The 22480-nt window shown below is 31.9% G+C and overlaps 1 protein-coding gene across 1 annotated transcript in view; it reads right to left on the bottom strand.

Annotated features, from left to right (window-relative positions):
• The window catches only part of LOC114334450 (uncharacterized), a 28141-nt gene extending 22079 nt beyond the window's left edge, over positions 1-6062 (bottom strand). Inside the window, exon 1 of the mRNA XM_028284491.2 lies at positions 5990-6062. Coding sequence (XP_028140292.1) covers positions 5990-6034 — 45 coding nt within the window. The 5' untranslated portion in view covers positions 6035-6062. The remainder of the gene's footprint in view (positions 1-5989) is intronic.
• Positions 6063-22480: the final 16418 nt, after the last annotated feature.

Genomic DNA, 22480 nt, shown 5'->3' with positions numbered 1-22480 from the left:
TAATTGCAAAGAGATGAAAATATTTTCATTTAATAGATCATCCTCCAAAACTCCTTTATTCCAATTTTCATGATTCTGTTGCCTTTAGTTCTCGAGATATTTCTAATAGGCCCTTTATTTGTCACTGAGGCGGTTCTAGATATACTACAATTATTGCCTCAGCGATCTTTATAACCAAGTTACAGGGTGTTTTATCGATTTTGCCAATTTATTTCTGGACCCCTAACTTTAGAACCACCCTGTAGATTTTTTTGATATTCGGTACACGTAATATCTCTCATTTAGAGCCCAAACCATCCAACTACCAATCACAAGAAAAGTTCAGGTCCGGATTAAAGAAATTATAAATTAATTATTTTGACCTTGAAATAACACCCTGTATATTAAAATATTCAAAATTCCTTTGCATATTTGAAAAAAAAACACAAAATACTAAGTTCAATGGGGTCGCTTTAATTTTTTGGCCAGACAATTTAATGACATTAATTTTGAAGTTTTATTGAAATTTTTAAGAACTGTGATTAAAAAGCAGGTAAGTATTATTAACTTTTAATAATTTATTACTATAATTAATGAACAAATACTAATTTTAACCATAATCCATAATTATTTACTACATTGGAACGATCCATCTAGTAATCATTAGGAAAATCCAGGTTCCGATTAACAAAAATCATAAAGTAATTTTGACCTTGAAGCAACACCCTGTATATTGAAATTTTCAAAATCCGTTTGCACATTTGAGAAGAGCAGAAATAGTTGAGTGTATAGGTTCGCTTTAATTTTTTGCGCAGAAAATTTAATGACATTAATTTTGAAATTAAATATATTAAAATTTTTAAGAACTCTGAAAATAAAGAACTGATTTTTAAAGCACTTTTAATAATAATTAAATTATTAATTATTATTAAAAGTGCTTTAAAAAGTGAATTATTAAAGTTAATGAATAATTACTCATTTTAAATACAGAGAGAGTCTGTAAAGTGGAATAAATTCAATATCTCAAATACTAATTGTTTTTTTGGAAAATGCTCAGACCCGTCGATTAGTATTTCAAATTGTCCTTTTTGACATTTAATAATAATGTATACAGGGTGTCCCAATTTAGAGATATGACGTCATCGTCGATTTTCTTAAATAGCAACACTGTCATTTTGATAGCTAATTTGATAGGGTTTGTAAAGTTATACATAACTGCGAAATATCAAATTTTTATTCTCTACCATTTACAAGATAATAGAAAATAACAAAGTTATATCTGTAATTTGGAATATATTCAATAATTAAAATACTAACTGTTTTTTTGAAAAATGCTCAGACCCGTCGATTAGTATATCAAATTGTCCTTTTTGACATATAATAATAATGTATACAGGGTGTCCCAATTTAGAGATATGACGTCATCGTTGATTTTCTTAAATGGCAAAACTGTCATTTTGATAGCTATTTTGATAGGGTGTGTAAAGTTATACACAACTGCAAAATTTCAAATTTGTATTCTCTACCATTTAGATGATAATAAAAAATAACAAAGTTATGAAAAAGAAGTAATCAACTAATAATTGAATTTAATTATTTCAATAAATTAAGCAAAAACTCATAATGTTGCCCTCAATTATTGTCAAATTGTCAATGGGCAACGTTATGAGCATTTGCTTAATTGAAATAAATAAATTCAATTATTATTTGATTACTTCTTGTTCTTCATAACTTGGTTATTTTTTATTATCTTGTAAATGGTAGGGAATAAAATTTTGAAATTTTTCAGATGTGTATAACTTTACACACGCTATCAAAATAGCTATCAAAATGATAGTGTTGCCATTTAAGAAAATCAACGATGACGTCATATCTCTAAATTGGGACACCCTGTATACATTATTATTATATGTCAAAAATGACAATTTGATATACTAATCGACGGGTCTGAGCATTTTTCAAAAAAACAGTTAGTATTTTAATTATTGAATATATTCCAAATTACAGATATAACTTTGTTATTTTCTATTATCTTGTAAATGGTAGAGAATAAAAATTTGATATTTTGCAGTTATGTATAACTTTACAAACCCTATCACATTAGCTATCAAAATGACAGTGTTGCCATTTAAGCAAATCGACGATGACGTCATATCTCTAAATTGGGACACCCTGTATACATTTTTATTGAATGTCAAAAAGGACAATTTGAAATACTAATCGACGGGTCTGAGCATTTTCCAAAAAAACAATTAGTATTTGAGATATTGAATTTATTCCACCTTACAGACTCTCTCTGTATAATCAGTAATCATTTACTACATTGAAACGACCCACTTACTAATCACAAGAAAGATCCAGGTCCAGATTAACAAAAAAACATAAAGTAATTGTGACGTTGAAACAACACCCTTTGTATTGAAATTTTCAAAATCTATTTAAACATTTAAAAAGGGCACAAAAAACTGAGTTTTTTGGCTTGCTTAATTTTTTACGCAGACTAATTAATGACATTGCTTTTGAAATATATCGATATATTTTGTTCTCAGAGTTCTCAGAGTCCTTAAAAATTTTAAAATAATTTCAAAATTAAAGTCCTCACCGGAGGGACCGCAGACGTTCGGAAACAATTAGCGTCTCTTTGCAAAGACAATGGCGTCGACTTTGCAAAGTAACAAGACACTTACTCAACACACACACTACACATTACTCCCCTGACTTAGTAATAAGTTATACAATTACGTGGCTAAAGGTTCTAGTTCTAAACCAAAGCCAGAACCAGAGAAAAAAAAAATTAAAGTCATTAAATTGCTTGCCCAAAAAATGTAAGAGGACCAATAAACTTAGTTTTTTGTGATCTTTTCAAATGTGCATATGGATTTTGAAAATTATAATATACAGGGTGTTGTTTCAAGGTTACATTTACTTTATATTATTTTGTTAATCCGGACCTGGACTTTTTTTGTAATCAGTATGTGTGTCGTTCAAATGTAGTAAATAAGTATTTATTTAATTTTTTTTTAAATGAGTATTAATAATAATATCGAATGGCATTTTTGCCGGGAAGATCCTTCGGACAGTTCCGGAGCCATTTACATCTTTAACCCTGTTTCAAGTAACTAGTGCCGATGTACACTAGCCCAGGGGGACCGACGGCTTTACGTGCTCTCCGAGGCACGGTGAGACGGCTCGTGTCATTATTGGAAATGAAAATGGTTTGTCTTTGGCAGGGCTCGAACCCACGTGCACTGGCGTATAAGGCCAGCGAATATGCCGTTACTCCACTGCTGCTCACTAAATGAGTATTTAGTCATTTACTTTGATAATTTATTATTAAAAGTTGATAATACCTGCTTGTTATTCTTAGAGTTCTAAAAAATTTCAAATATATTCAAATTCAAAATTAGAGTCATTAAATTTTCTGCGAAAAAGCTAAAGCGAACCTATAAACTAAGTTTTAAATATACAAACGAATTTTGAAAATTTCATTATACAGGGTGTTGTTTCAAGGTCACAATTACTTTATGTTTTTTTGTTAATCCGGACCTGGCTTTTTCTTGTCATTACTAAATGGGTCGTTCCAATGTAGTAAATAACTATGGAATATTGTCAAAGAGAGTATTTATTCATCAACTTTAGCAATATATTATTAAGTTATTAATACCTGCTTTTTATTCTCAGAGTTCTTAAAAATCTCAATAAAATTTCAAAATTAAAGTCATTAAATTCTCTGGCCAAAAAATTAAAGCGAACCAGTAAACTTAGTTTTTTGCGCTCTTTTCAAATATTCAAACGAATTTTAAAAATTTCAATATACAGGGTGCTGTTTCAAGGTCCTAATGAATTTAAAAAAATTTTAGTCCGAACCTGGATTTTCCTTGTGCTTAGTAGTTGGATGGTGTGGGTTCTAAATGAGACATGAGTACCAAATATCAAAAAAATCTACTGGGCGGTTCTAAAAGTAAGAAGTCAAGAAAGAAATGGACAAAATCGATAAAACACCCTGTAGCTCGGTTATAAACATCGGTGAGGCAATTAATGTAGTATATCTAGAACCGCCTCTTCATCACTCAAGTATTTCCGTTTCCCAATGAAACACCCTGTATATGAAATAATAGGTAAGATATTGACCATTTGGATAGCAGAGGCGCAAAAGAGAAGAAGATGGAAATATCTGGAGGAGACCTATGTTCAACAGTGGACCAGTCAGGACTGATTGATGATGATGATGATGATGATGATGATGATGATGATGATGATGATGATGATGATGATGATGATGATGATGATGATGATGATGATGATGATGATGATGAGGTAAGATATCACTAAGTATAGAACATGTTATCCTCACAAGGATCTTACCATAAATGCAAAACCACAAAATGAAATAATTAAGGTTATCTAAACGGAACATGATCTCTTCTATTGAAATAGATGACAATAAACATATTTTAATACACCGGATTGGAGTATATTGGAAGGAATTGTATTGGATTAGCATGCTATTTTTCAGGATTTCTCGAGGTACTCTTTTATGGACACAATGTGTTCGTCACACTGACGACTCTGTAGTCCATTTCCTTCGTTTTCCATAAGAAAAGTCAATATTTGTCTCTAGTATTATTTAATCGCAAGACCTTTGTACCAAACTATGCACTTTCGCTCTGCATGGTTTTCTCTTTGGTCTTCTGCGTAGAATTGATTAATTATCAAAATTTCGTTCGTTTGATCCCAAGACTCATTTTTTTAAGTATACTCAGTCAAGCAGATCATGTGCTGCATGTGCTGCACATGCCAACATTATATTGAGCGCATATACTAGGAGAGCTGATATACGGCTGAAATATGTAAAAATCAGCTCTTTGAATCAAAAAAGTCTTCTTTACTGGACATGCATAAATCAAGGGACACTTTCATACAATGAGGTATTTTATAGAGTCTTAAGCTGCATACTCTGTAGTAGAGGACCTCAAACAATGACATGTCTTGCATGACTACGAGGATACCGCAGGGGGAAAGCAATTTTTGGAGACCACCAAGTGATACCAAAAACATATGGATATATAAAGTTTTCTTAAAAAATGATCTTGTCACTGAAAGAAAAAAAGAAGTTCTTGACACTAAGAAGAGTTAACAGTAAAAATATCCCAAACCAATAGCAATATACGATAAAAGATTATATGATAGGAGTATAAAATTAAGAATCAGTATAGTAAGGGAAGTCTATAGGTAAGACCAATTAATGCCAATATGGGGGGGGGGGCATAGGTTAAGAGAGCTGTAAGGAGTAGGAGAGGAAGACCAAAGAGGACCTGGGGAGAGACGCTTAGGTAGGACATGTCGGTAAACGGAATTGATAATGATCGGTAAATGGGATTGAGATTTGACATGACCAAAGATAGAAACTTATGGGGAAATTTAATTGGGAAAACCAACCCCGTATAGGGAAAAAAGCAAAGAGAATTAAAAGGATTATTTTTTGATGATTTTAACTTCCAATCGTATGGTAAGATATTTGATCACGTGTTTAATTCTGTCCAATCAGATTAAAATTATACTGAGAATTATCTACTGTAGAAAATTACCGATAGAACTTTTTTAAGTAGATTGTTTCTGTTTAATGGCAACCAGTTTCCTAGTTTTGACAACTGTCACATTTAAGAAAATATCCATCATATACGTATTAAAAAATAATCTTACGAATATCACACGACAGTAAGAATAAATAAGAAAATAATGCTTCATTTTTACTCAAATTTGTTGTCATTGGGCAATAGCCAATCCAGCCCTGCGGGCTCTCGTGTCTATTGCCAGAAAACAAATTTTCGAAAAACTGTCGCATTATTTTCAATTTATTCTCACTCTTGTGATATTATACCCGAAAATTTAAGGGAAATACTTAATTATCAAATTAATTGTGCTATAGGTCAACATGGCCTGTAAAAATTGTGGTATGCTCAGTTAATTATATTCTAAAATGATTAAAGCATTATACGAAACCACTTACAACTATAAAGAGCAATCCAACAAAAACAAGAACACCGTACTTCATTTTCACACAACAAAAATAGTAAACTGTAATAAGAAACTACTTATCTATATATAATATCGGAAGTATTAAATTAATCGTCATTGCAATTTAATACATTTCCGCCATAATTCCAACACCTCTGATGGTTTTTTCCCAGTGTGTCAATTATTCGTTTCATTGACCACCACCGTCCAAATTACTATGTTTATGAATGTTATCATTCTAATGATCACTAGAGGATTTTAATCGATATATACAATTTGTTTTTTTTTATAATGTATAAACAAATTGTTGATATAAATTACGCCAATAATATTTTTGACCGAAATTGGTAAACACTTCCAGTTGGTAAATATATAAAGTTAGAATAAGAAAGGTACGTTAATAGATATTATATAAATATGAATATTTATTTGTAAATATTTTTCTATTGTTTTAACCCGTTTCAATGTGGAAATAGTACATTGTGTACCTAGTAAGAAAAGCTTAACCTTCCCGGACGATGTAAAGATTGCCGTCGAGGCGCAAGCCGAAACAAGGCAATACAGAGTCCGGGAATGTGCCTTTTCCTAAAAGGTATACCTACATACTATTTTTCCGAGCATCGAACATTTAAATTATAAATTTAAATTATAAATAAACATGATAAAAATTTTAAATAGACATATAATATTATTATTTTGACTCAATTATTCGTGATGCCACCAAATGCAGGTTTTGTAACTATAGAAACAAAAATATTGAATTGTCAAATTTCACGCATTTGCTTATTATTGGCAGTCTTTTTGGTGTTTTCTGTGACTGTAATCATTTTAAAAAACAAAATTGCATAATTTAATCATGAGTGATGATGAGTGTTCGATTCCTGGTACCCCTCCAGAACTGATTGAAGTAGTGAATAAAGCTTCATTAGATTTATTGCCAAAAAATCCAGAGACAAACATAACTATTCATACCACCGTTTTATGGAATATCGTAAGAATAAAAATGCAAATTATTTCTCAGAAAATGTTTAGTCTGGGCTGATTATCGGAGAATAGGCCATTTTTGGGAAAAGTTATTTACCAGCAATTTTATTACTGGAATCGAATCTTATGATTGTATATATTAATAATATAGATATGCAAAGTCCGCAGATAGTGTGCTACTTTTTTTTATAAACAAAATGGCGCCCGAAAATCGTGTTTTTTTCAATTTTTGCTCTATAACTCCAAAGATTTTAACTTAAGACCAAAAACAACCAAATAAAAATTCACCGCAATTAAATTCTGCATAGAGACGTGTTTTTTCCGATTTACTTCGACGAAAACTTTCCCCGGAAAAAGCGGGTTTTTCCAACAAAATCTTTAGTTTTTAACTAAACTTTTAGATAAGTAGTTGTTAATCAATAATTAAATAACTTCGTAACGTAAAAGCCCTTTCCGTATGTATTATAATTCCAGAAGCCGATGGAAATTGAATGAACAGTTTAGCAACAATTGAAATGTTAATTAAAAATTTACGGTCGCTATAATAACGACAATAATTATGATGCATAAGAATAACTATAATTTTTTCATAAAAAGACACTATACCTATCTAATGTACTTTACAGAATTAAAATTGGACTATTTAAGCGGCCTCAGGAATATTTTAAAATTATAAACAATTTTTTGGCTTATAAACAAATAGAATATCTCAGGAAATATTAAACTAAATTAAATTATGAAAACGGTATTCGAAAGTCAGCGGCAGGACGTTTCCTTTAAAAGAAAAAACTTTTAATTATGACGAGTGGTTCCTGAGATACAACCGGTCAAAATTGACCGAAATTTACGCCAAAGATATAAGCAACAGTATCATAATTTTCAAACCATCACCTTTTTATTTTTGTCCTCTTTCTCAACACCAATTTTCATATCTTTAAAATCCTCATAACATATATTATTATAATAAAAACTATGGATGATACGTGTGAAAATTGCCAAAAATAGCAAAATTCCAATCAAAAATTAGGTTGGAGAAAATGTAACACTCGAAGTTCAAAATCGGTATACGTTAAAAAAATGCATTTTCTCGGCGTCCCATGCAGCAATTTCCTTCATTCTTTTTTTGTTTCCAAGTAACTCGAGTAGAGCCATCGAACTAACGCATTATTAAATGTCAAACTTGCTTTTGTTTTGTTATAATAAATTAATTTATTTATTATAACACAATATTTTAATTTGTTTAAATAAAAATTGTTTAAATAATTATACAGCTTTCAAATGAGAATATTTATGTTTTTAACTTTAAAAGGTACACTTGTAGTAAGTTTATCTAAAAAAAAGCCTACAACTGGAAAAGATATGTAATTTTCTGTTCTTATAAATAAATTAATCTATTATAACAAAACAAAAGCAAGTTTGACATTTAATAATGCGTTAGTTCGATGGCTCTACTCTAGTTATTAGGGAACACAAAAAGAATGAAGGAAATTGCTCCATGGGAAGCCGAGAAAATGCATTTTGTTAACGTATACCGATTTTGAACTTTTAGGGTTACATTTTCTCCAACCTAATTTTTGATTGGAATTTTGCTATTTTTGGCAATTTTCACACGTATTATCGATAGTTTTTATTATAATAATATATGTTATGAGCATTTTAAAGATATGCAAATTGGTGTGGAGAAAGAGGACAAAAACAAAAAGGTGATGGTTTAAAAATTATGATCTTATTGTTTATATCTTTACCGTAAATTCCGGTCAACTTTGACCGGTTGTATCTCAGAAACCACTCGTCATAATGAAACGTTTTTTCTTTTAAAAGAAGCGGCCTGCTGCGGTCTTTCGAATACCGTTTTTACAATTTAATTTAGTTTAATATTTCCCGAGATATTCTATTTGTTTATAAACCAAAAATATGTTTATAATTTTAAAATATTCCTGAGGCCGCTTAAATAGTCCAATTTCAATTCTGTAAAGTACAGTAAAGTACATTAGATAGGTATAGTGTCTTTTTATGAAAAAATCATAGTTATTCTTATGCATCATAATTATTGTCGTTATTATAGCGACCGTAAATTTTTAATTTCCATTTTAATTGTTGCTAAACTGTTCATTCAATTTCCATAGACTTCTGGAATTATAATATATATGGAAAGGGCTTTTACGTTACCGAGTTATTAAATTATTGATTAACAACTACTTATCTAAAAGTTTAGTTGAATATTAAAGATTTTGTTGGAAAAACCCGCTTTTTCCGGGGAAAGTTTTCGTCGAAGTAAATCGGAAAAAACACGCTCTATGCAGAATTTAATTGCGGTGAATTTTTATGTGGGTGTTTTTGGTCTAAAGTTAAAATCTTTGGAGTTATGGAGCAAAAATTGAAAAAAAAAACGATTTTCGGGCGCCATTTTGTTTATAAAAAAAGTAGCACACTATCTGCGGACTTTGCATATCTATATTATTAATACATACAATAATAAGATTCGGTTCCAGCAATAAAATTGCTGGTAAATAACTTTTCCTTGTATTTTGCTAATTAGCCCAGAGTAGTTGTAATGGTATACTTCTTGGAGCTTGGTCAAAGATGAAATCTTAAACTTTGTGGGCGAACTATTCAGTGTTGATGGCAACGCTTTTTTCTTGTATTTAATTACAATTTTGGTTTCAGACTATTTTATAATGTGTTGAAATTATTGAAAATAAAGTTGTTCTTTAATAAATTTGTTCTGAATCTGCTGCAAGGAAAAAATGTTTCCTTGCAGTAAGGAAATAACATTTCCGTACAGTTATTTTCCATTTATAGGCAACTTCTAAGTATAAGAAAACATCGAACGTTTCTTTCAAAAATGTTGTCAAGAATGTCTAAATTTCTGACCGATTTTTGGAAAAAAATATTTCTGTATACATTTTGTACTACTTTTATTGTGTTGACACTTACATTCATTTTCTTTCATGTTTCTTTTGTAAGGACTTCTTCTTCTAAAGGTTCCTATCTTCTGGAGATGTTGGCGACCACATTGACCCATCTTATTCTATTTACGGCAGCTCGAAATAGATCGGTTGACGTTAGACCAGTCCACTTTCTAAGATTGTCCAGCCAGGATATACGTCTACGTCCAGGGCCTCTCCTGCCCTCAATCTTAACTTGTAGAATCAACTGCGGCAGTCGGCATTTTTCATTACGCATAATGTGGCCGAAGTAAGCCAATTTTCTGTTCTTTACGGTGTTAATTATTTCTTTGTCTCTTCTTAGCCTCTGGAGAATAGTTATATTAGTTGTGTGGTGTATATATGAGACCCTCAACATACGTCGGTAGCACCACATTTCAAACGCCTCTAACCGTTTTATGGCATCTTCTGTCAAGCACCAGCTTTCAACTCCGTAGAGGAGGACACTAAAGACGTAACATTTAAGAATTCTTATGCGTATATTGATACTTAAAGACAAGTTGCACAGAATTTTCCTAAGACTGTTAAAAGAGCTTCTGGCTTTTTCAATACGAGTTCTTATTTCGTAGCTATGATCCCAAGTATCCTTAAGGTGATACAGTAGCGATCAACAGGTAGCAAAAACGCGTTCCAAGATTGCGGCTGTAATTTTGAATATTTTTTTGAGATATTTTGCACACTTATTCGTAATATAATAAAGAATGGCCGTACAGAGCCCAATTTGAAAAATATATTAATATGTGGAAATTACTCTGTAATTAAATACAATATTAAAAAAACGAGCCTGTACTGCCATTAAGAAGAACAAAAAAATACACTTTCTTCAAATAAACCTTTTTATCCGATGTCTAGATTTTGTGTCATTTTGGAACTACTAAAATTTTTTATTTCATTAGTAGTTCCAAAATGACACAAAATCTAGGCATCGGATAAAAAAGTTTATTTGAAGAAAGTGTATTTTTTTGTTTTTCTTAATGGCGGTACAGGCTTCTTTTTTTAATGTTTTATTTAATTACAGAGTAATTTCCACATATTAATATATTTTTCAAATTGGGCTCTCTACCGCCATTCTTTATTATATTACGAATACGTGGGCCAAATATCTCGAAAAAATATTCAAAATTACAGCCGCAATCTTGGAACGCGTTTTCGCTACCTGTTGATCGCTACTGTTTGCTCTTAGTGTTGCAGCCGAGATAGCATATTTTCTGTAATCTCTCTAGGGGTGCATTGTTTACGGTAATTTGGGCGTTTATGTTGGTGTTTTTACTAATGATCATTATTTTTGTCTTCTTACAGTTTAGTTTTAGGCCGTATTTGTTACATGCTTCTATGTACAATATTATCCATGATTTAGAGCCCCTGAGCACTATCTGCCAGCAATACTGTATCGTCTGCATGTCTAATATTATTTATAAGTTGGAAAAAAACTGGGCATTCAACCACGATGTACACCAAATCTTCGTGGACTTCAAACAAGCTTACGATTCTGTTAGCAGAGAAGCATTGTGGGAGACTATGGTAGAAATGGGAGTACCTGGAAGCTGGTACGATTAGCAAAGGTGAGCGCGGAGAACGCTTCCGCACGAATCAGAATTGGCAGCACCACGTCGGAGGAATTCCTCATTGACACCGGGCTTAGACAACGATATCCTCTGGCACCCCGGCTGTTTAACTTCGCACTGGAACATGCAGTAAGGAAAGCTCAGCCACAACTGACAAACGGATTTGCCGCCCAAGGATCAAAAATACTATTAGCCTTTGCGGATGACGTGGACACAATTGCACAATCCACCAGAGATGCAAAAAAAGTTTTTACCCTATTCGAGAACGGAGCCAAGGAAGTTGGTCTTAAGGTCAACGAGGACAAGACGAAGTACATGGTGGTTACGAAGAACCCAAGACCAAGGGTTAGACAAAACGTAACAATTAATGAATAAAATTTTGAAGTCGTCAAAGAATTTAAGTACCTGGGAGCGATCATAACATCTGAAAATAAATATGAAAAGGACGTGGCAACCAGAATCATTGCAGGAAACAGGGCATATTACGCATTAAGGACCCTACTTAAATCAAAAATACTCTCAAGACCAGTAAAAATAAGAGTATATAAGAAAATAATTCGTCCCACAATAACGTATGGAAGCGAAACATGGACTCTGAATCAGCGGGAAACGACAAAATTACTGGTACTTGAAAGAAAGATACTGCGGACTATCTACGGGCCTTGCAGAGAAGACACAATAGGAAAATGGAGAAGAAGACACAATGATGAACTCCAGACAACATATGGAGAAGAAAACATAGTACGCTACATTAAAGCATACAGAATACGATGAGCGGGTCACGTGCTAAGATCAAGTAACGAAAGACATCTGAACGCCACATTCTGGGAAAGGCCCGATGGAAAAAGGTCAGTTGGTCGCCCAAGAAAGAGATGGCAGGACGCAGTAGCCAGTGATCTACGCAAAATGGGAGTACAGCAGCAATGGGAAATAGCTGCTCAGGACCGACCACAATGGAGGGAAATAGTAAACGCGGAAAAGACTCACATAGAGTTGTAGAGCCAAATGATGCTGATGATGAAATTTTGGAGGTCTTGTATAGTGTCCGATATTAAGACCGAGTCATCCGCATATCGCGTATTATTGACCCAGATACCATTTACTTTGATGCCGCTTTCGTATTCTTCAAGAGCTTCCTGGATGATACTTACTGAATATAAATTGAACAGTAGTGGGAAAATAATGCATCCCTATCTTACACCTCTGATAATAATTTTTTTAGCTTGCGTTGTTTCGTTATCCACCTTGATGACAACTGTTTGATTCCAGTAAAGAGCTTCTGTGCAACGAATGTCTTTTTGATCTATGTCGAGTTGTTTTAGTTTATGTATGAGTTTATGATGTCCTCTATCGGACGCTTTTTCATAATCTATAAAGCACATCATTACATCTTTCCTCTAATCGTAGCAAATCTGGGCTAGCACCATGGTTGCAGCTAGTGCTTTCCTCGTACCCGGGCCTTTTCTAAATCCAAATTGTCAGCAACCAATAATCTTATCGCATTTTGTGGAGATCCTATAGTGAAGAACTTTGAGGAATAATTTTAAGGAATGGCTCATCAGATTTATCAGTTGTTGTTTTCTACACTTGGTTGCGTTGTTCTTTTTTGGTAAAGGGATAAAGGTAGATACAAGCCATTGTTCAAGGAATTTTCCTTTTTTATAGATCTTGTTGAAAAATCTTTGGAGTATCGTAATTCCTTCTTCATCTAACAATCTGAGTAACTCAATGGGAATTTGATCAGGTCTCTATAAGTATTAATAAAGAGAAAGATAAAATGTTAAGACTTTTTATATTTTATTGTAAATGAAAAGCAAAGTTTATATGTCCTCTGTAGCATTTTATCCAGATGCAGCAGTAGTAGTTGTTGTTGTAGTTGAGCTTCCTAAAATTAAAAGCATGTAAAAATACACAAAAAATCTAGGGATATTTTTATAAAATCATAAAAGTACAGTAAAACGTCGATAATCCGGACGTCAAAAATCCGGACTGTCAATAATTCGGATTTGTATCTAGCAAAAATATCTGATATTTTTAAAATAAATTAAGAACTTCGTTGCGAAAAACGAACCTCTCCCGCAGTTCAAAAATATTTTACACATTTTTTTAAAAGCCCAAATAGTGTCTGATGTTTTTACTGTACACATGGTGCTATTATAAATTAATTATAATACAGTGTTTAAACATAAAAAAATGTTTTGATTAATTTCACCTCTAGACATTTTACTGTACAACAGAAAACATAAAATTTTAAAACGTTTGTTGTACTATGTGTATACTGGCCTTTTTTTGAGGTAATATCGATAATCCGGATAATTTGATAATCCGGATGGGGTCCTGTCCCAATTAATCCGAATTATTGACGTTCTACTGTAATCAAAATGAATTTTAGCAAATATCTAAATAATGTGTTGTTCCACTGTCAACAAAAAACGAATAATATAAGATTTGTTCTAGCATTACTTTCAAACGGTTTGAAACCATCAGCGAATAGTCGACCAGTGCGAGTAGAGGGGATAGCACTGATGACTGTATTATGTTCTCTCACTGACCGACTGTTTGCTGACGGTTTCTGACTAGTTTGACTGTTTGCTAGAACAAACCTATTAGCTAACAATAAAACACTGAAAACGTTTGTTTTCTACATTTCCACAAAATTTATTACAACTATGTGACTACAGCTGTTTCAGCAGATTGCCTTTCTCAAGTGATTTAGTTTACTATGTCTTTGCCTTTTTAAAGTCTTTAACTGAAGAGGTTGAGGAGTGGGGAGCTGTTTGTCTCGAGTTGATCATTCAGAATTATATCTTTATTTTTTAATTTATTAATTTTCATAGATTCTAACAAAGAGAGCTTAAGGCCTTTATTTTGAATATGCAGAATTTGAAACTGTTCATTAAAAGAATGATTATGATCTAGAAGATGAAGTGCGTATGTAGAAGTGTCTGTTTTTCTATTGTTGAAAGCCCTTTTGTGTTCTGCTATCCGTTTGTCAAAGGTTCTGCCAGTATGACCGATGTAAGTTTTCGGAGAGTCGCCACAAGTTAGTTTTTAAACACCACTCTGTAGTTGTTTTCTCTTTCGGCTCTTATAGTTCTTAATATATTTGCTTAAGTTGTTGATAATTCTGAAAGCTGGTGTTATTCCTTTCTTTTTTATGTATCTGGCTATGTTTGTTGTTATCTTGCCAGTATATGTGATAGAGCAGAAGGTACTGGGTTATTTTTGTGGTGGTGAATAAACTAATTTCAGGGCTTTCTTATGGAGTTTTTGGTTTAAAATTTTGTTAATTGTTTGTTCGTTATAGCCATTGTTTACTGCTATTTGTTTAATGATGTTCAGTTCAATCTCGAAGTTATTTTTTGACATGGAAATTTCTGTCAGTCTATGTATCATGCTATGGTAGGCTGTTAATTAATTTGTGTTGTGTAGGATGTGATGATGAATTGTGTCTAGTTGTATCAGTACCTATGGGTAGGTTTATGATATACGGAGAACTCATGTTTGTTGTGTATTCTGGTAATTGTTACATCTAGAAAGTTTATGGACTTATTCTGTTCTGTTCCTATTGTAAACTCAATATTACTATGAAGTGAATTAATGTATGATAGAAATTGGTCAAGTTGCCTGTTAGTTCCTATAAAGCATACTAGTATATGATCCTCGTATCTCCACCAATATAAGAACTGTTTAAATACGGGATGTTTAGAAATTGTTGTTTCAAGCTGGTTTACGAATATATCTGATAGCAATGGGCTTAGAGGATTACCCATAATAAGTCCTACACTGTTGTTTGTGTATATTTGATTATTGAATTCAAAATAGTCTTGATTTATGCAAATTTCAAAAAGGTGTAAAATTTCAGATGTAATGATCGGATTTGTACTATTATGGTCTAAAAGATTTTTAACTAAAACAAAAGTTTATGTTGGAGGAACACTAGGAAAAAGATTTTTACGTCAAAAGAAATTAGTCTGGAGTTGTTGGGCAATTGAAAATGTTGTATTTTATCAACTAGTTCTAGTGTATTTTTTACGGTGAATTTACGTGAAAATTTAGTGTATTCTGTAATAATATCTGACAGTTTTTTTGAAAGTTTATATGACGGAGCTGTATAAAAAGAAACTACAGGCTTTATTGGGTGGTCAGGCTTGTTTAGTTTAATAAAAGAGTATAATTTAGGAGGTTGTGGGTTCATAATATTAAGGTATTTCTGTCCTGTTGGATTTAATATTGATTTTGAATTTTCAATGGCTAGTTTAATTTGTTTTCTCTATTTTTCTGTGGGGTCTTTGTTTAGTGTTATACTGTTTTGGTGATTTAAAAATTATATTGTTTTATTATTATAGTCTGTTTTATCTATAGCAACAGTAGTTTTACCTTTGTCTGCTTTTGTAAATATTATGTCATGTTTTATTGATTTATTTTTAATTGAAACAGCTATTTGGTTCTCTTTGTAACAGGAATTATTAGTTTCACTACACACATCGGTAATATATTTTGCAATGATGCTTTTTTCTATGGCAGTTTTGTTTAATAACAACTTGGTAGAATAATTTATGTTCTAATTTGGCTATATGTTCCACACGATAAAAGTTGTATTAATTTATTTATAGCAGAGAGAGAAAAACACACTGTTTATAATTTTCAGGTAGTTTCAATTTCTTAAAAAAAAATTAACATAAATTAATAAAAATATTTGCAGCATTAATAGGAACCTTTATTAAATGTAACTTAAATAAAACGAACAAAATTTTAAATTGATAAATTGATAATTCAAACCAGTTTACTCATCAACTCTAATTACTTAATTTAATGCTTAAAATGATATCCACCAACTTCCATCATCAATCAGCAAATCACGCCCACTGCTGGACATAGGCCTCCTTCAGTTCTTTTCAGTATTATCTACACTGGGCCGCTTGTAGCCAGTTTCCCGCTACCCTTTTTATGTCATCGGTCCATCTAGTCGGTGGTCGTCCTCGGCTTCTTTTATAGTTTCTGGGCCTCCATTCCATGATTCGTCATGTCCACTGTACTGTCCATCTTGTGTTCTAGCTAAGGGTCCTGCCCAGTTCCACTTAGCGTTGTAGCTCTTTAGATGACGTCTTGAACTCCTGATATTTGCCTGATTTGTTTGTTTGTTACGTGGTGGTATCGATAATCATGTATGATGACTAGGGAGCGGATTTATATGCGAGCAATTTTGATGAAAAATGGGCATACATATGCAGTAAAAATGATGAAATATGCGCAAAATATGCACAATAATTTAAAAAAATGCACATTTGAGAAACCACGTTTTTATCAACAATAAAATAAATGTATCGATTTTCCACCATAACTTCTTGATTTTTATATGATGTCGTTGTAAATTTGAGGTATGTAATTTTTTCTCAATGAAGGTACTCTCATCGGGAACACTTTTCTAAGAATATGTTTCCAAAAAACTTTTAAACATAGGATTTTCCAGTTTTTTAAAGGTATGTTTGCACAAATCATCGCCTCGCATACATCCGAATTAAATTTATATTGATTATTGGATGAAGTCATCAACGATTATCTACTGTCAATGAATAACTGATCAACTTTCGATTCGCTCATCTTCTTGCATTCTGACTAATGTAGTTCTATCCCAACGTGTTGTGTATATAACCGAAAATTATCTATGAAAGCAATCTTAAAACTCACCATTTTACTACATGCTTTGCAGAATAATTTTTCATTGGTGTAAAGAAGCTGGGTATAGGTTCTGATCCTGGAATAAACCAGGCTAGAATCTTTAGGCATATTGCACTATTTACAAACAGAAGTACTTTTACACCAAAACTACACATTCGCATGGACCGACTAAAGGTTACTAAAGGACTAAAGGTTACTGATCTACGGGATCTGATTTAAATTATATTTAAACTAGCTGACGCGGTGAACTTCGTTGCACCTTAGATAATGTGTCATAATTTTAATTCTAGATCAATTGGTAGAACGCAATTGCTAGATATCAATAACTCAAAATCAACTGCTCGATATAAAAATTGATCGAAATACAAATTGCTCGAATAAAAAAGAAAATTATATGTCCAAATATTTATTCACAATAATGCAAAATATGTAGGTATATAAGAGAGGTACATTTAATAGGACAAATTATGTGATATTCCACGTATATAATCACAGATATTAATTTGTGGTTCATAATAATTGTTTATTAAACGCAATAACCTATCAACACTATCTCTATATCTTCTATGACCATTTTGAGGTTGTTTGCCACTTATGTATACTCTTTCTCAGAGTCGGAAGTGACAGAAAAAAAGGTACGTCCGTGATCACAGTTTTTTATAACATTTTTTCTAGTTGTTGATAGATGGCGCTATAATCGAACAAAAAATGATTTACGAATTATATATACGACTATAATCTGTGCAAAATATAAGACTATACAAATCAAAGAAAATACCATTTTATAAATGCAAAAAACACAATTGATTTGTTTTTATACCAAATTGCAAAGTAAAGGGTTAAACTGCAATACCCTTTTCATATTTGGCTGATTACGATTCTGACAACTGTCCTTAAATGTCAGATTATAATAAATGTTATAAATGTGTATTATCACGGACTTACCTTTTTTGCGGTCACTTGTGACATACTGAAAAATGCCTCTGAGAAGGACCATACTGTTCAATTTTTAGTCCATTTAAACTTTGTTCTTGTTCTAGAGCGGAAATAAATTTCCGCCGTTATTTTTCTTATTTCCAAAGCTCAAACATAATATTTTAGATTTATAATAAAGATTTTTTCAGCATAAATTAATATACGATTATATACGTGGAATATCATATAATTTGTACTATACAGGGTGAGGCAAATAAAGGGCCTATTAGAAATATCTCGACAACTAAAGGAAACAGAATCATGAAAATTTGAATTAAGGGGTTTTGAAGAGTCATCTATTTAACGAAAATATTTTCATCTATTTGCTACTTCCGGTTATACCGGAAGTTGCTTATAGCTTCGTTTTTTTTAATGGGACACCCTGTATATTTTTACATTTTTCGATTCTCTTCGATGTCTTCTTTTTTAAAATATGATGTTTTGTAATGTTATACAGGGTATTTTAAAAGATAATTACGTTTTTGTATTAATTTCGTAGCAATATTCACACCCTGTAGAAATGTAGTAGTTTGACATATAAAACTCTACTTACGTTCAAATGATTTTAATATAGTCTACTATTGTTAAGAATAATTAGTATAGCTAAATTTTTATTTTTAGTATACAGGGTTAGTCGAAACTCGGAATGAGTATTTTCTGAGTTTTCTTAAATGGAACACCCTATATTTTAGTATTGTAATGAAATGATATTTTATGGTACTTTTTTATTTCTTAAGCATTCCCTATACCTAACTGCTTTAATTTGTGCTCAATGGTTAATCGCACCAACAATTTTAACTACGTAAGTATTTTGATAGCTAAACCATTATTGGTAATTTTAAGGATCAGTCTGGATTAATATGTATTTATTTCTGAAAAATTATTTGTGATTGAATTTTTTCACGGCCAACCTAATTAAATTTTACGTATTTTTTTTGCAATTAATGTTTAGCTTGAATCACCAATAACTCAAAAATTAAGGCAATTAGGTATAGGGAATACTTATAAAATAAAAAAGTACCATGAAATATCATTTTATTACAATACTAAAATACAGGGTGTTACATTTAAGAAAACTCAGAAAATATTCATTCCGAGTTTTGACCAACCCTGTATACTAATATTTCAAAATTAGCTATACTAATGATTCTTAACAATAGTCGACTATATTAAAAATCACTTGAACGTAAGCAGAGTTTTTAATGTCAAACTGTTTCAATTCTACAGGTTGTGAATATTGCTACGAAATTAATAAAAAAAACGTAAATATCTTTTAAAATACCCTGTATAATATTACAAAACCTCATATTTTAAGACAGAAGATATTGAGGAGAGTCCAAAAATATAAAAATATACAGGGTGTCTTATTTAAAAAAACGAAGTTATAACCGGAAGTTACAATGAGATGAAAATATTTTCATTTAATTGATCATCCTTCAAACCCCCTACATTCCAATTTTCATGATTCTGTTGCCTATAGTTCTCGAGATATTTCTAATAGGCCAGTTATCTGCCTCACCCTATATATATACTATCTTTCTTATGTCTATATTTTGTACAATTGTGAATAAATATTTTGGATATACAATTTTCTTTTTTATTCGAGCAATTGACTTCGAGTAAATGTGGCATTTCGGCAGTTGCTTTTCTCTGGAATAATTGTATAAACTCTAAAAAACGTAGGTGTTCTACAAAATATTTTATAGAAAAATTTTTTGAGTAACAATAGCCTTTGTTTTTATGCTTCTGTATTTTGGTAAAATTTTAAAAGCATTAAAAAGAGTAAACTGACGGACGGACCTATTGAGACAGAGAGCGAAGTGTTCTTGCGCCAGTTTTTTGCGAAAAATTTGATTAGTATAGCAGAGATACACGCCTTCGCCAAAATTTTGATTATTATACCAGAGATGCGCCTCCACCAAAAGCATTCGCCAAAATTTTGATTATACCAGATATGCGCCTCTGCCAAAATGTTGATTATTATACCAGAGATGCGCCTCCACCAAACACATCCGCCAAAATTTTGATTATACCAGATATGCGCCTCTGCCAAAATTTTGATTATTATATCAGAGATTCGCCTCCACCAAAAACATCCGCCAAAATTTTGATTATACCAGATATGCGCCTCTGCCAAAATTTTGATTATTATATCAGAGACATGGTCCTTCGGCAAAATTTTGAAATTTTTTTTGTACATTAAAAATAGTAATCGTAAAGTTAAAAACATATTTTCACGAATTTTAGTACAATTTTCGCTCGTTCTTTTCGTTTGCTTAATGTCGTCTCGCGTGTTCTCGTGTTGTCCTACGGCCTCGTTTTGTTATCTCGGAAACTAATTGAGCTAGAGAGACGATTTATATACCGTTGGATAATGCAAGGAGTCTAACTGCCAAATTTCATGAAAATCGGTCAAGTCGTTTCGGAGGAGTAAGGTAACAAATCCTGCGAAAGAGAATTTTATATATATATACTGATTTTAAATATTTAAATGGCTATTAAAAATAACGGTTGAAGATAAAAAAGTGAAAATTTAAGATTGTATGTATATTTTGGTTCTACATCGTATAAAATTAAGAAAAAAGAGTTTGTCCAAAAAAATTTTAAAAAATTTCGGGGGGCAAGCTCCTTTTCACTTAGGTTGACAGTACTACTTCAGAAACCATCCCGGGTTCATGCACAACAACTTTGATTAAGGTCATCATTCCATCAAATGCATAGTTTGCGAGTCTATAAGGTACATACATACATACATACATACATACATACATACATACATACATACATACATACATACATACATACATACATACATACAAACATTCATTTTTATTTATATAGAAGAAGATGTAAAATATTTAAATGGCTATTAAAAAATAACGGTTGAAGTTAAAAAAGTGAAAATTTAGGATTGTATGTATATTTTGCTTCTAAATCACACAAAATTTAGAAAAAACGGTTTCTCCAAAAATTAAAAAAATATATCAGGGGTGCAAGCCACCTTTATGACGTAAGGGTATAAAATATATATAACAGCCTACTCTGAGTCCGGTCGAACAGATCTGCCAAATTTCATAAAAATCGGTTAAATAGTTTCGGAGAAGTATGGCAACAAACACTGCGAAAGAGAATGTTATATAGTGATGTTAAATATTTAAATGGCTATTAAAAAATAACGGTTGAAGATAAAAAAGTGAAAATTTAGGAATGTATATAAAAAAGAGTTTGTCAAAAAAAATTTTAAAAAACTTCGGGGGGGCAAGCCCCCTTTTTACTTAGGTTGACCGTACCACTTCAGAAACCATCCCCGATTCATGCACAACAACTTTGATTAAGGTATCATACGATCAAATGCATACTTGCGAGTCTATAAGGTACATACATACATAGATACATACAAACATTCATTTTTATTTATATAGATTACTGTTAGAGAATCGTAAAACGATGTTTAGGTGTGTAAATATGTATTCTCTTAACAATAGTGTATTTAACATCCTACAATCATTTTAAGACGTACTATACGCACTTTGTGGGTTCTAAGAAAAACCGAAAATGTAGTGAATGAGCCGAATTCAAGTAGTTCTCGAAAATATATGACAGCATGTGCGGGGGAATATTTTGTGTCGAATTAAAAAAATTTACGATTTCTTCGTTTGAACAAAAACGTTTTTAAATAGGCACATAATATGCACGTTTCTTTAAAAATATGCGAAATTTGGTAAAGTTCTCAAATATGCTAAATATGCAAGCAATATGCATTTAGAATAAAATCCGCTCCTTAATAATGGCAATTGCCGTAAATTAATTAATCTTTATGAAAGTAAAGGGTTGCCATTTTTACGTTTTTTGTCTTTTAATTAGACTTGAATAATTGTCTCGTGAATTAGAATAAAATCAGCAGTAGCACGTGATACATCCATGATTAATTAAATTAACTACGTGCTATTTGAACGGTTGTACGAGATGGCTCGAAGAGCCACATGCTGCACAAATTTATTTAAAGAAAATTACTAGGGTGCGCCAAGCGAGACAAATACCAAGTTTGTCTCGCAAACCAATCCGCGCGCGAATTATGAATGTTCTTGGGAAAAACACTTTTTTAAAAAACTGAACTCACAAAGGACCAGGCAACACTCCTTATGGAAAAGTGGTCCCGGTCAAATTTGATGAAAGTTTGGTCAATGATACTTCTTGATGTGTAGAATAAAAAAGTCCATGGCACCTGGGTCTGAATAACTACTATTCTCGAGTTACATCCTTCTGAAGTTGTTGGATTCGGATGCTCGGTTTACGTTAAGTGCACTAATTTACGGTCAAGTGAACGAA

This window comes from Diabrotica virgifera, chromosome 3 (genome assembly GCF_917563875.1).
Source record: "Diabrotica virgifera virgifera chromosome 3, PGI_DIABVI_V3a".
NCBI classification, from domain to species: domain Eukaryota; kingdom Metazoa; phylum Arthropoda; class Insecta; order Coleoptera; family Chrysomelidae; genus Diabrotica; species Diabrotica virgifera.
The sequence above is the reverse complement of the archived record's forward strand: the minus strand, read 5'-3'. Positions and strand labels throughout refer to the sequence as shown.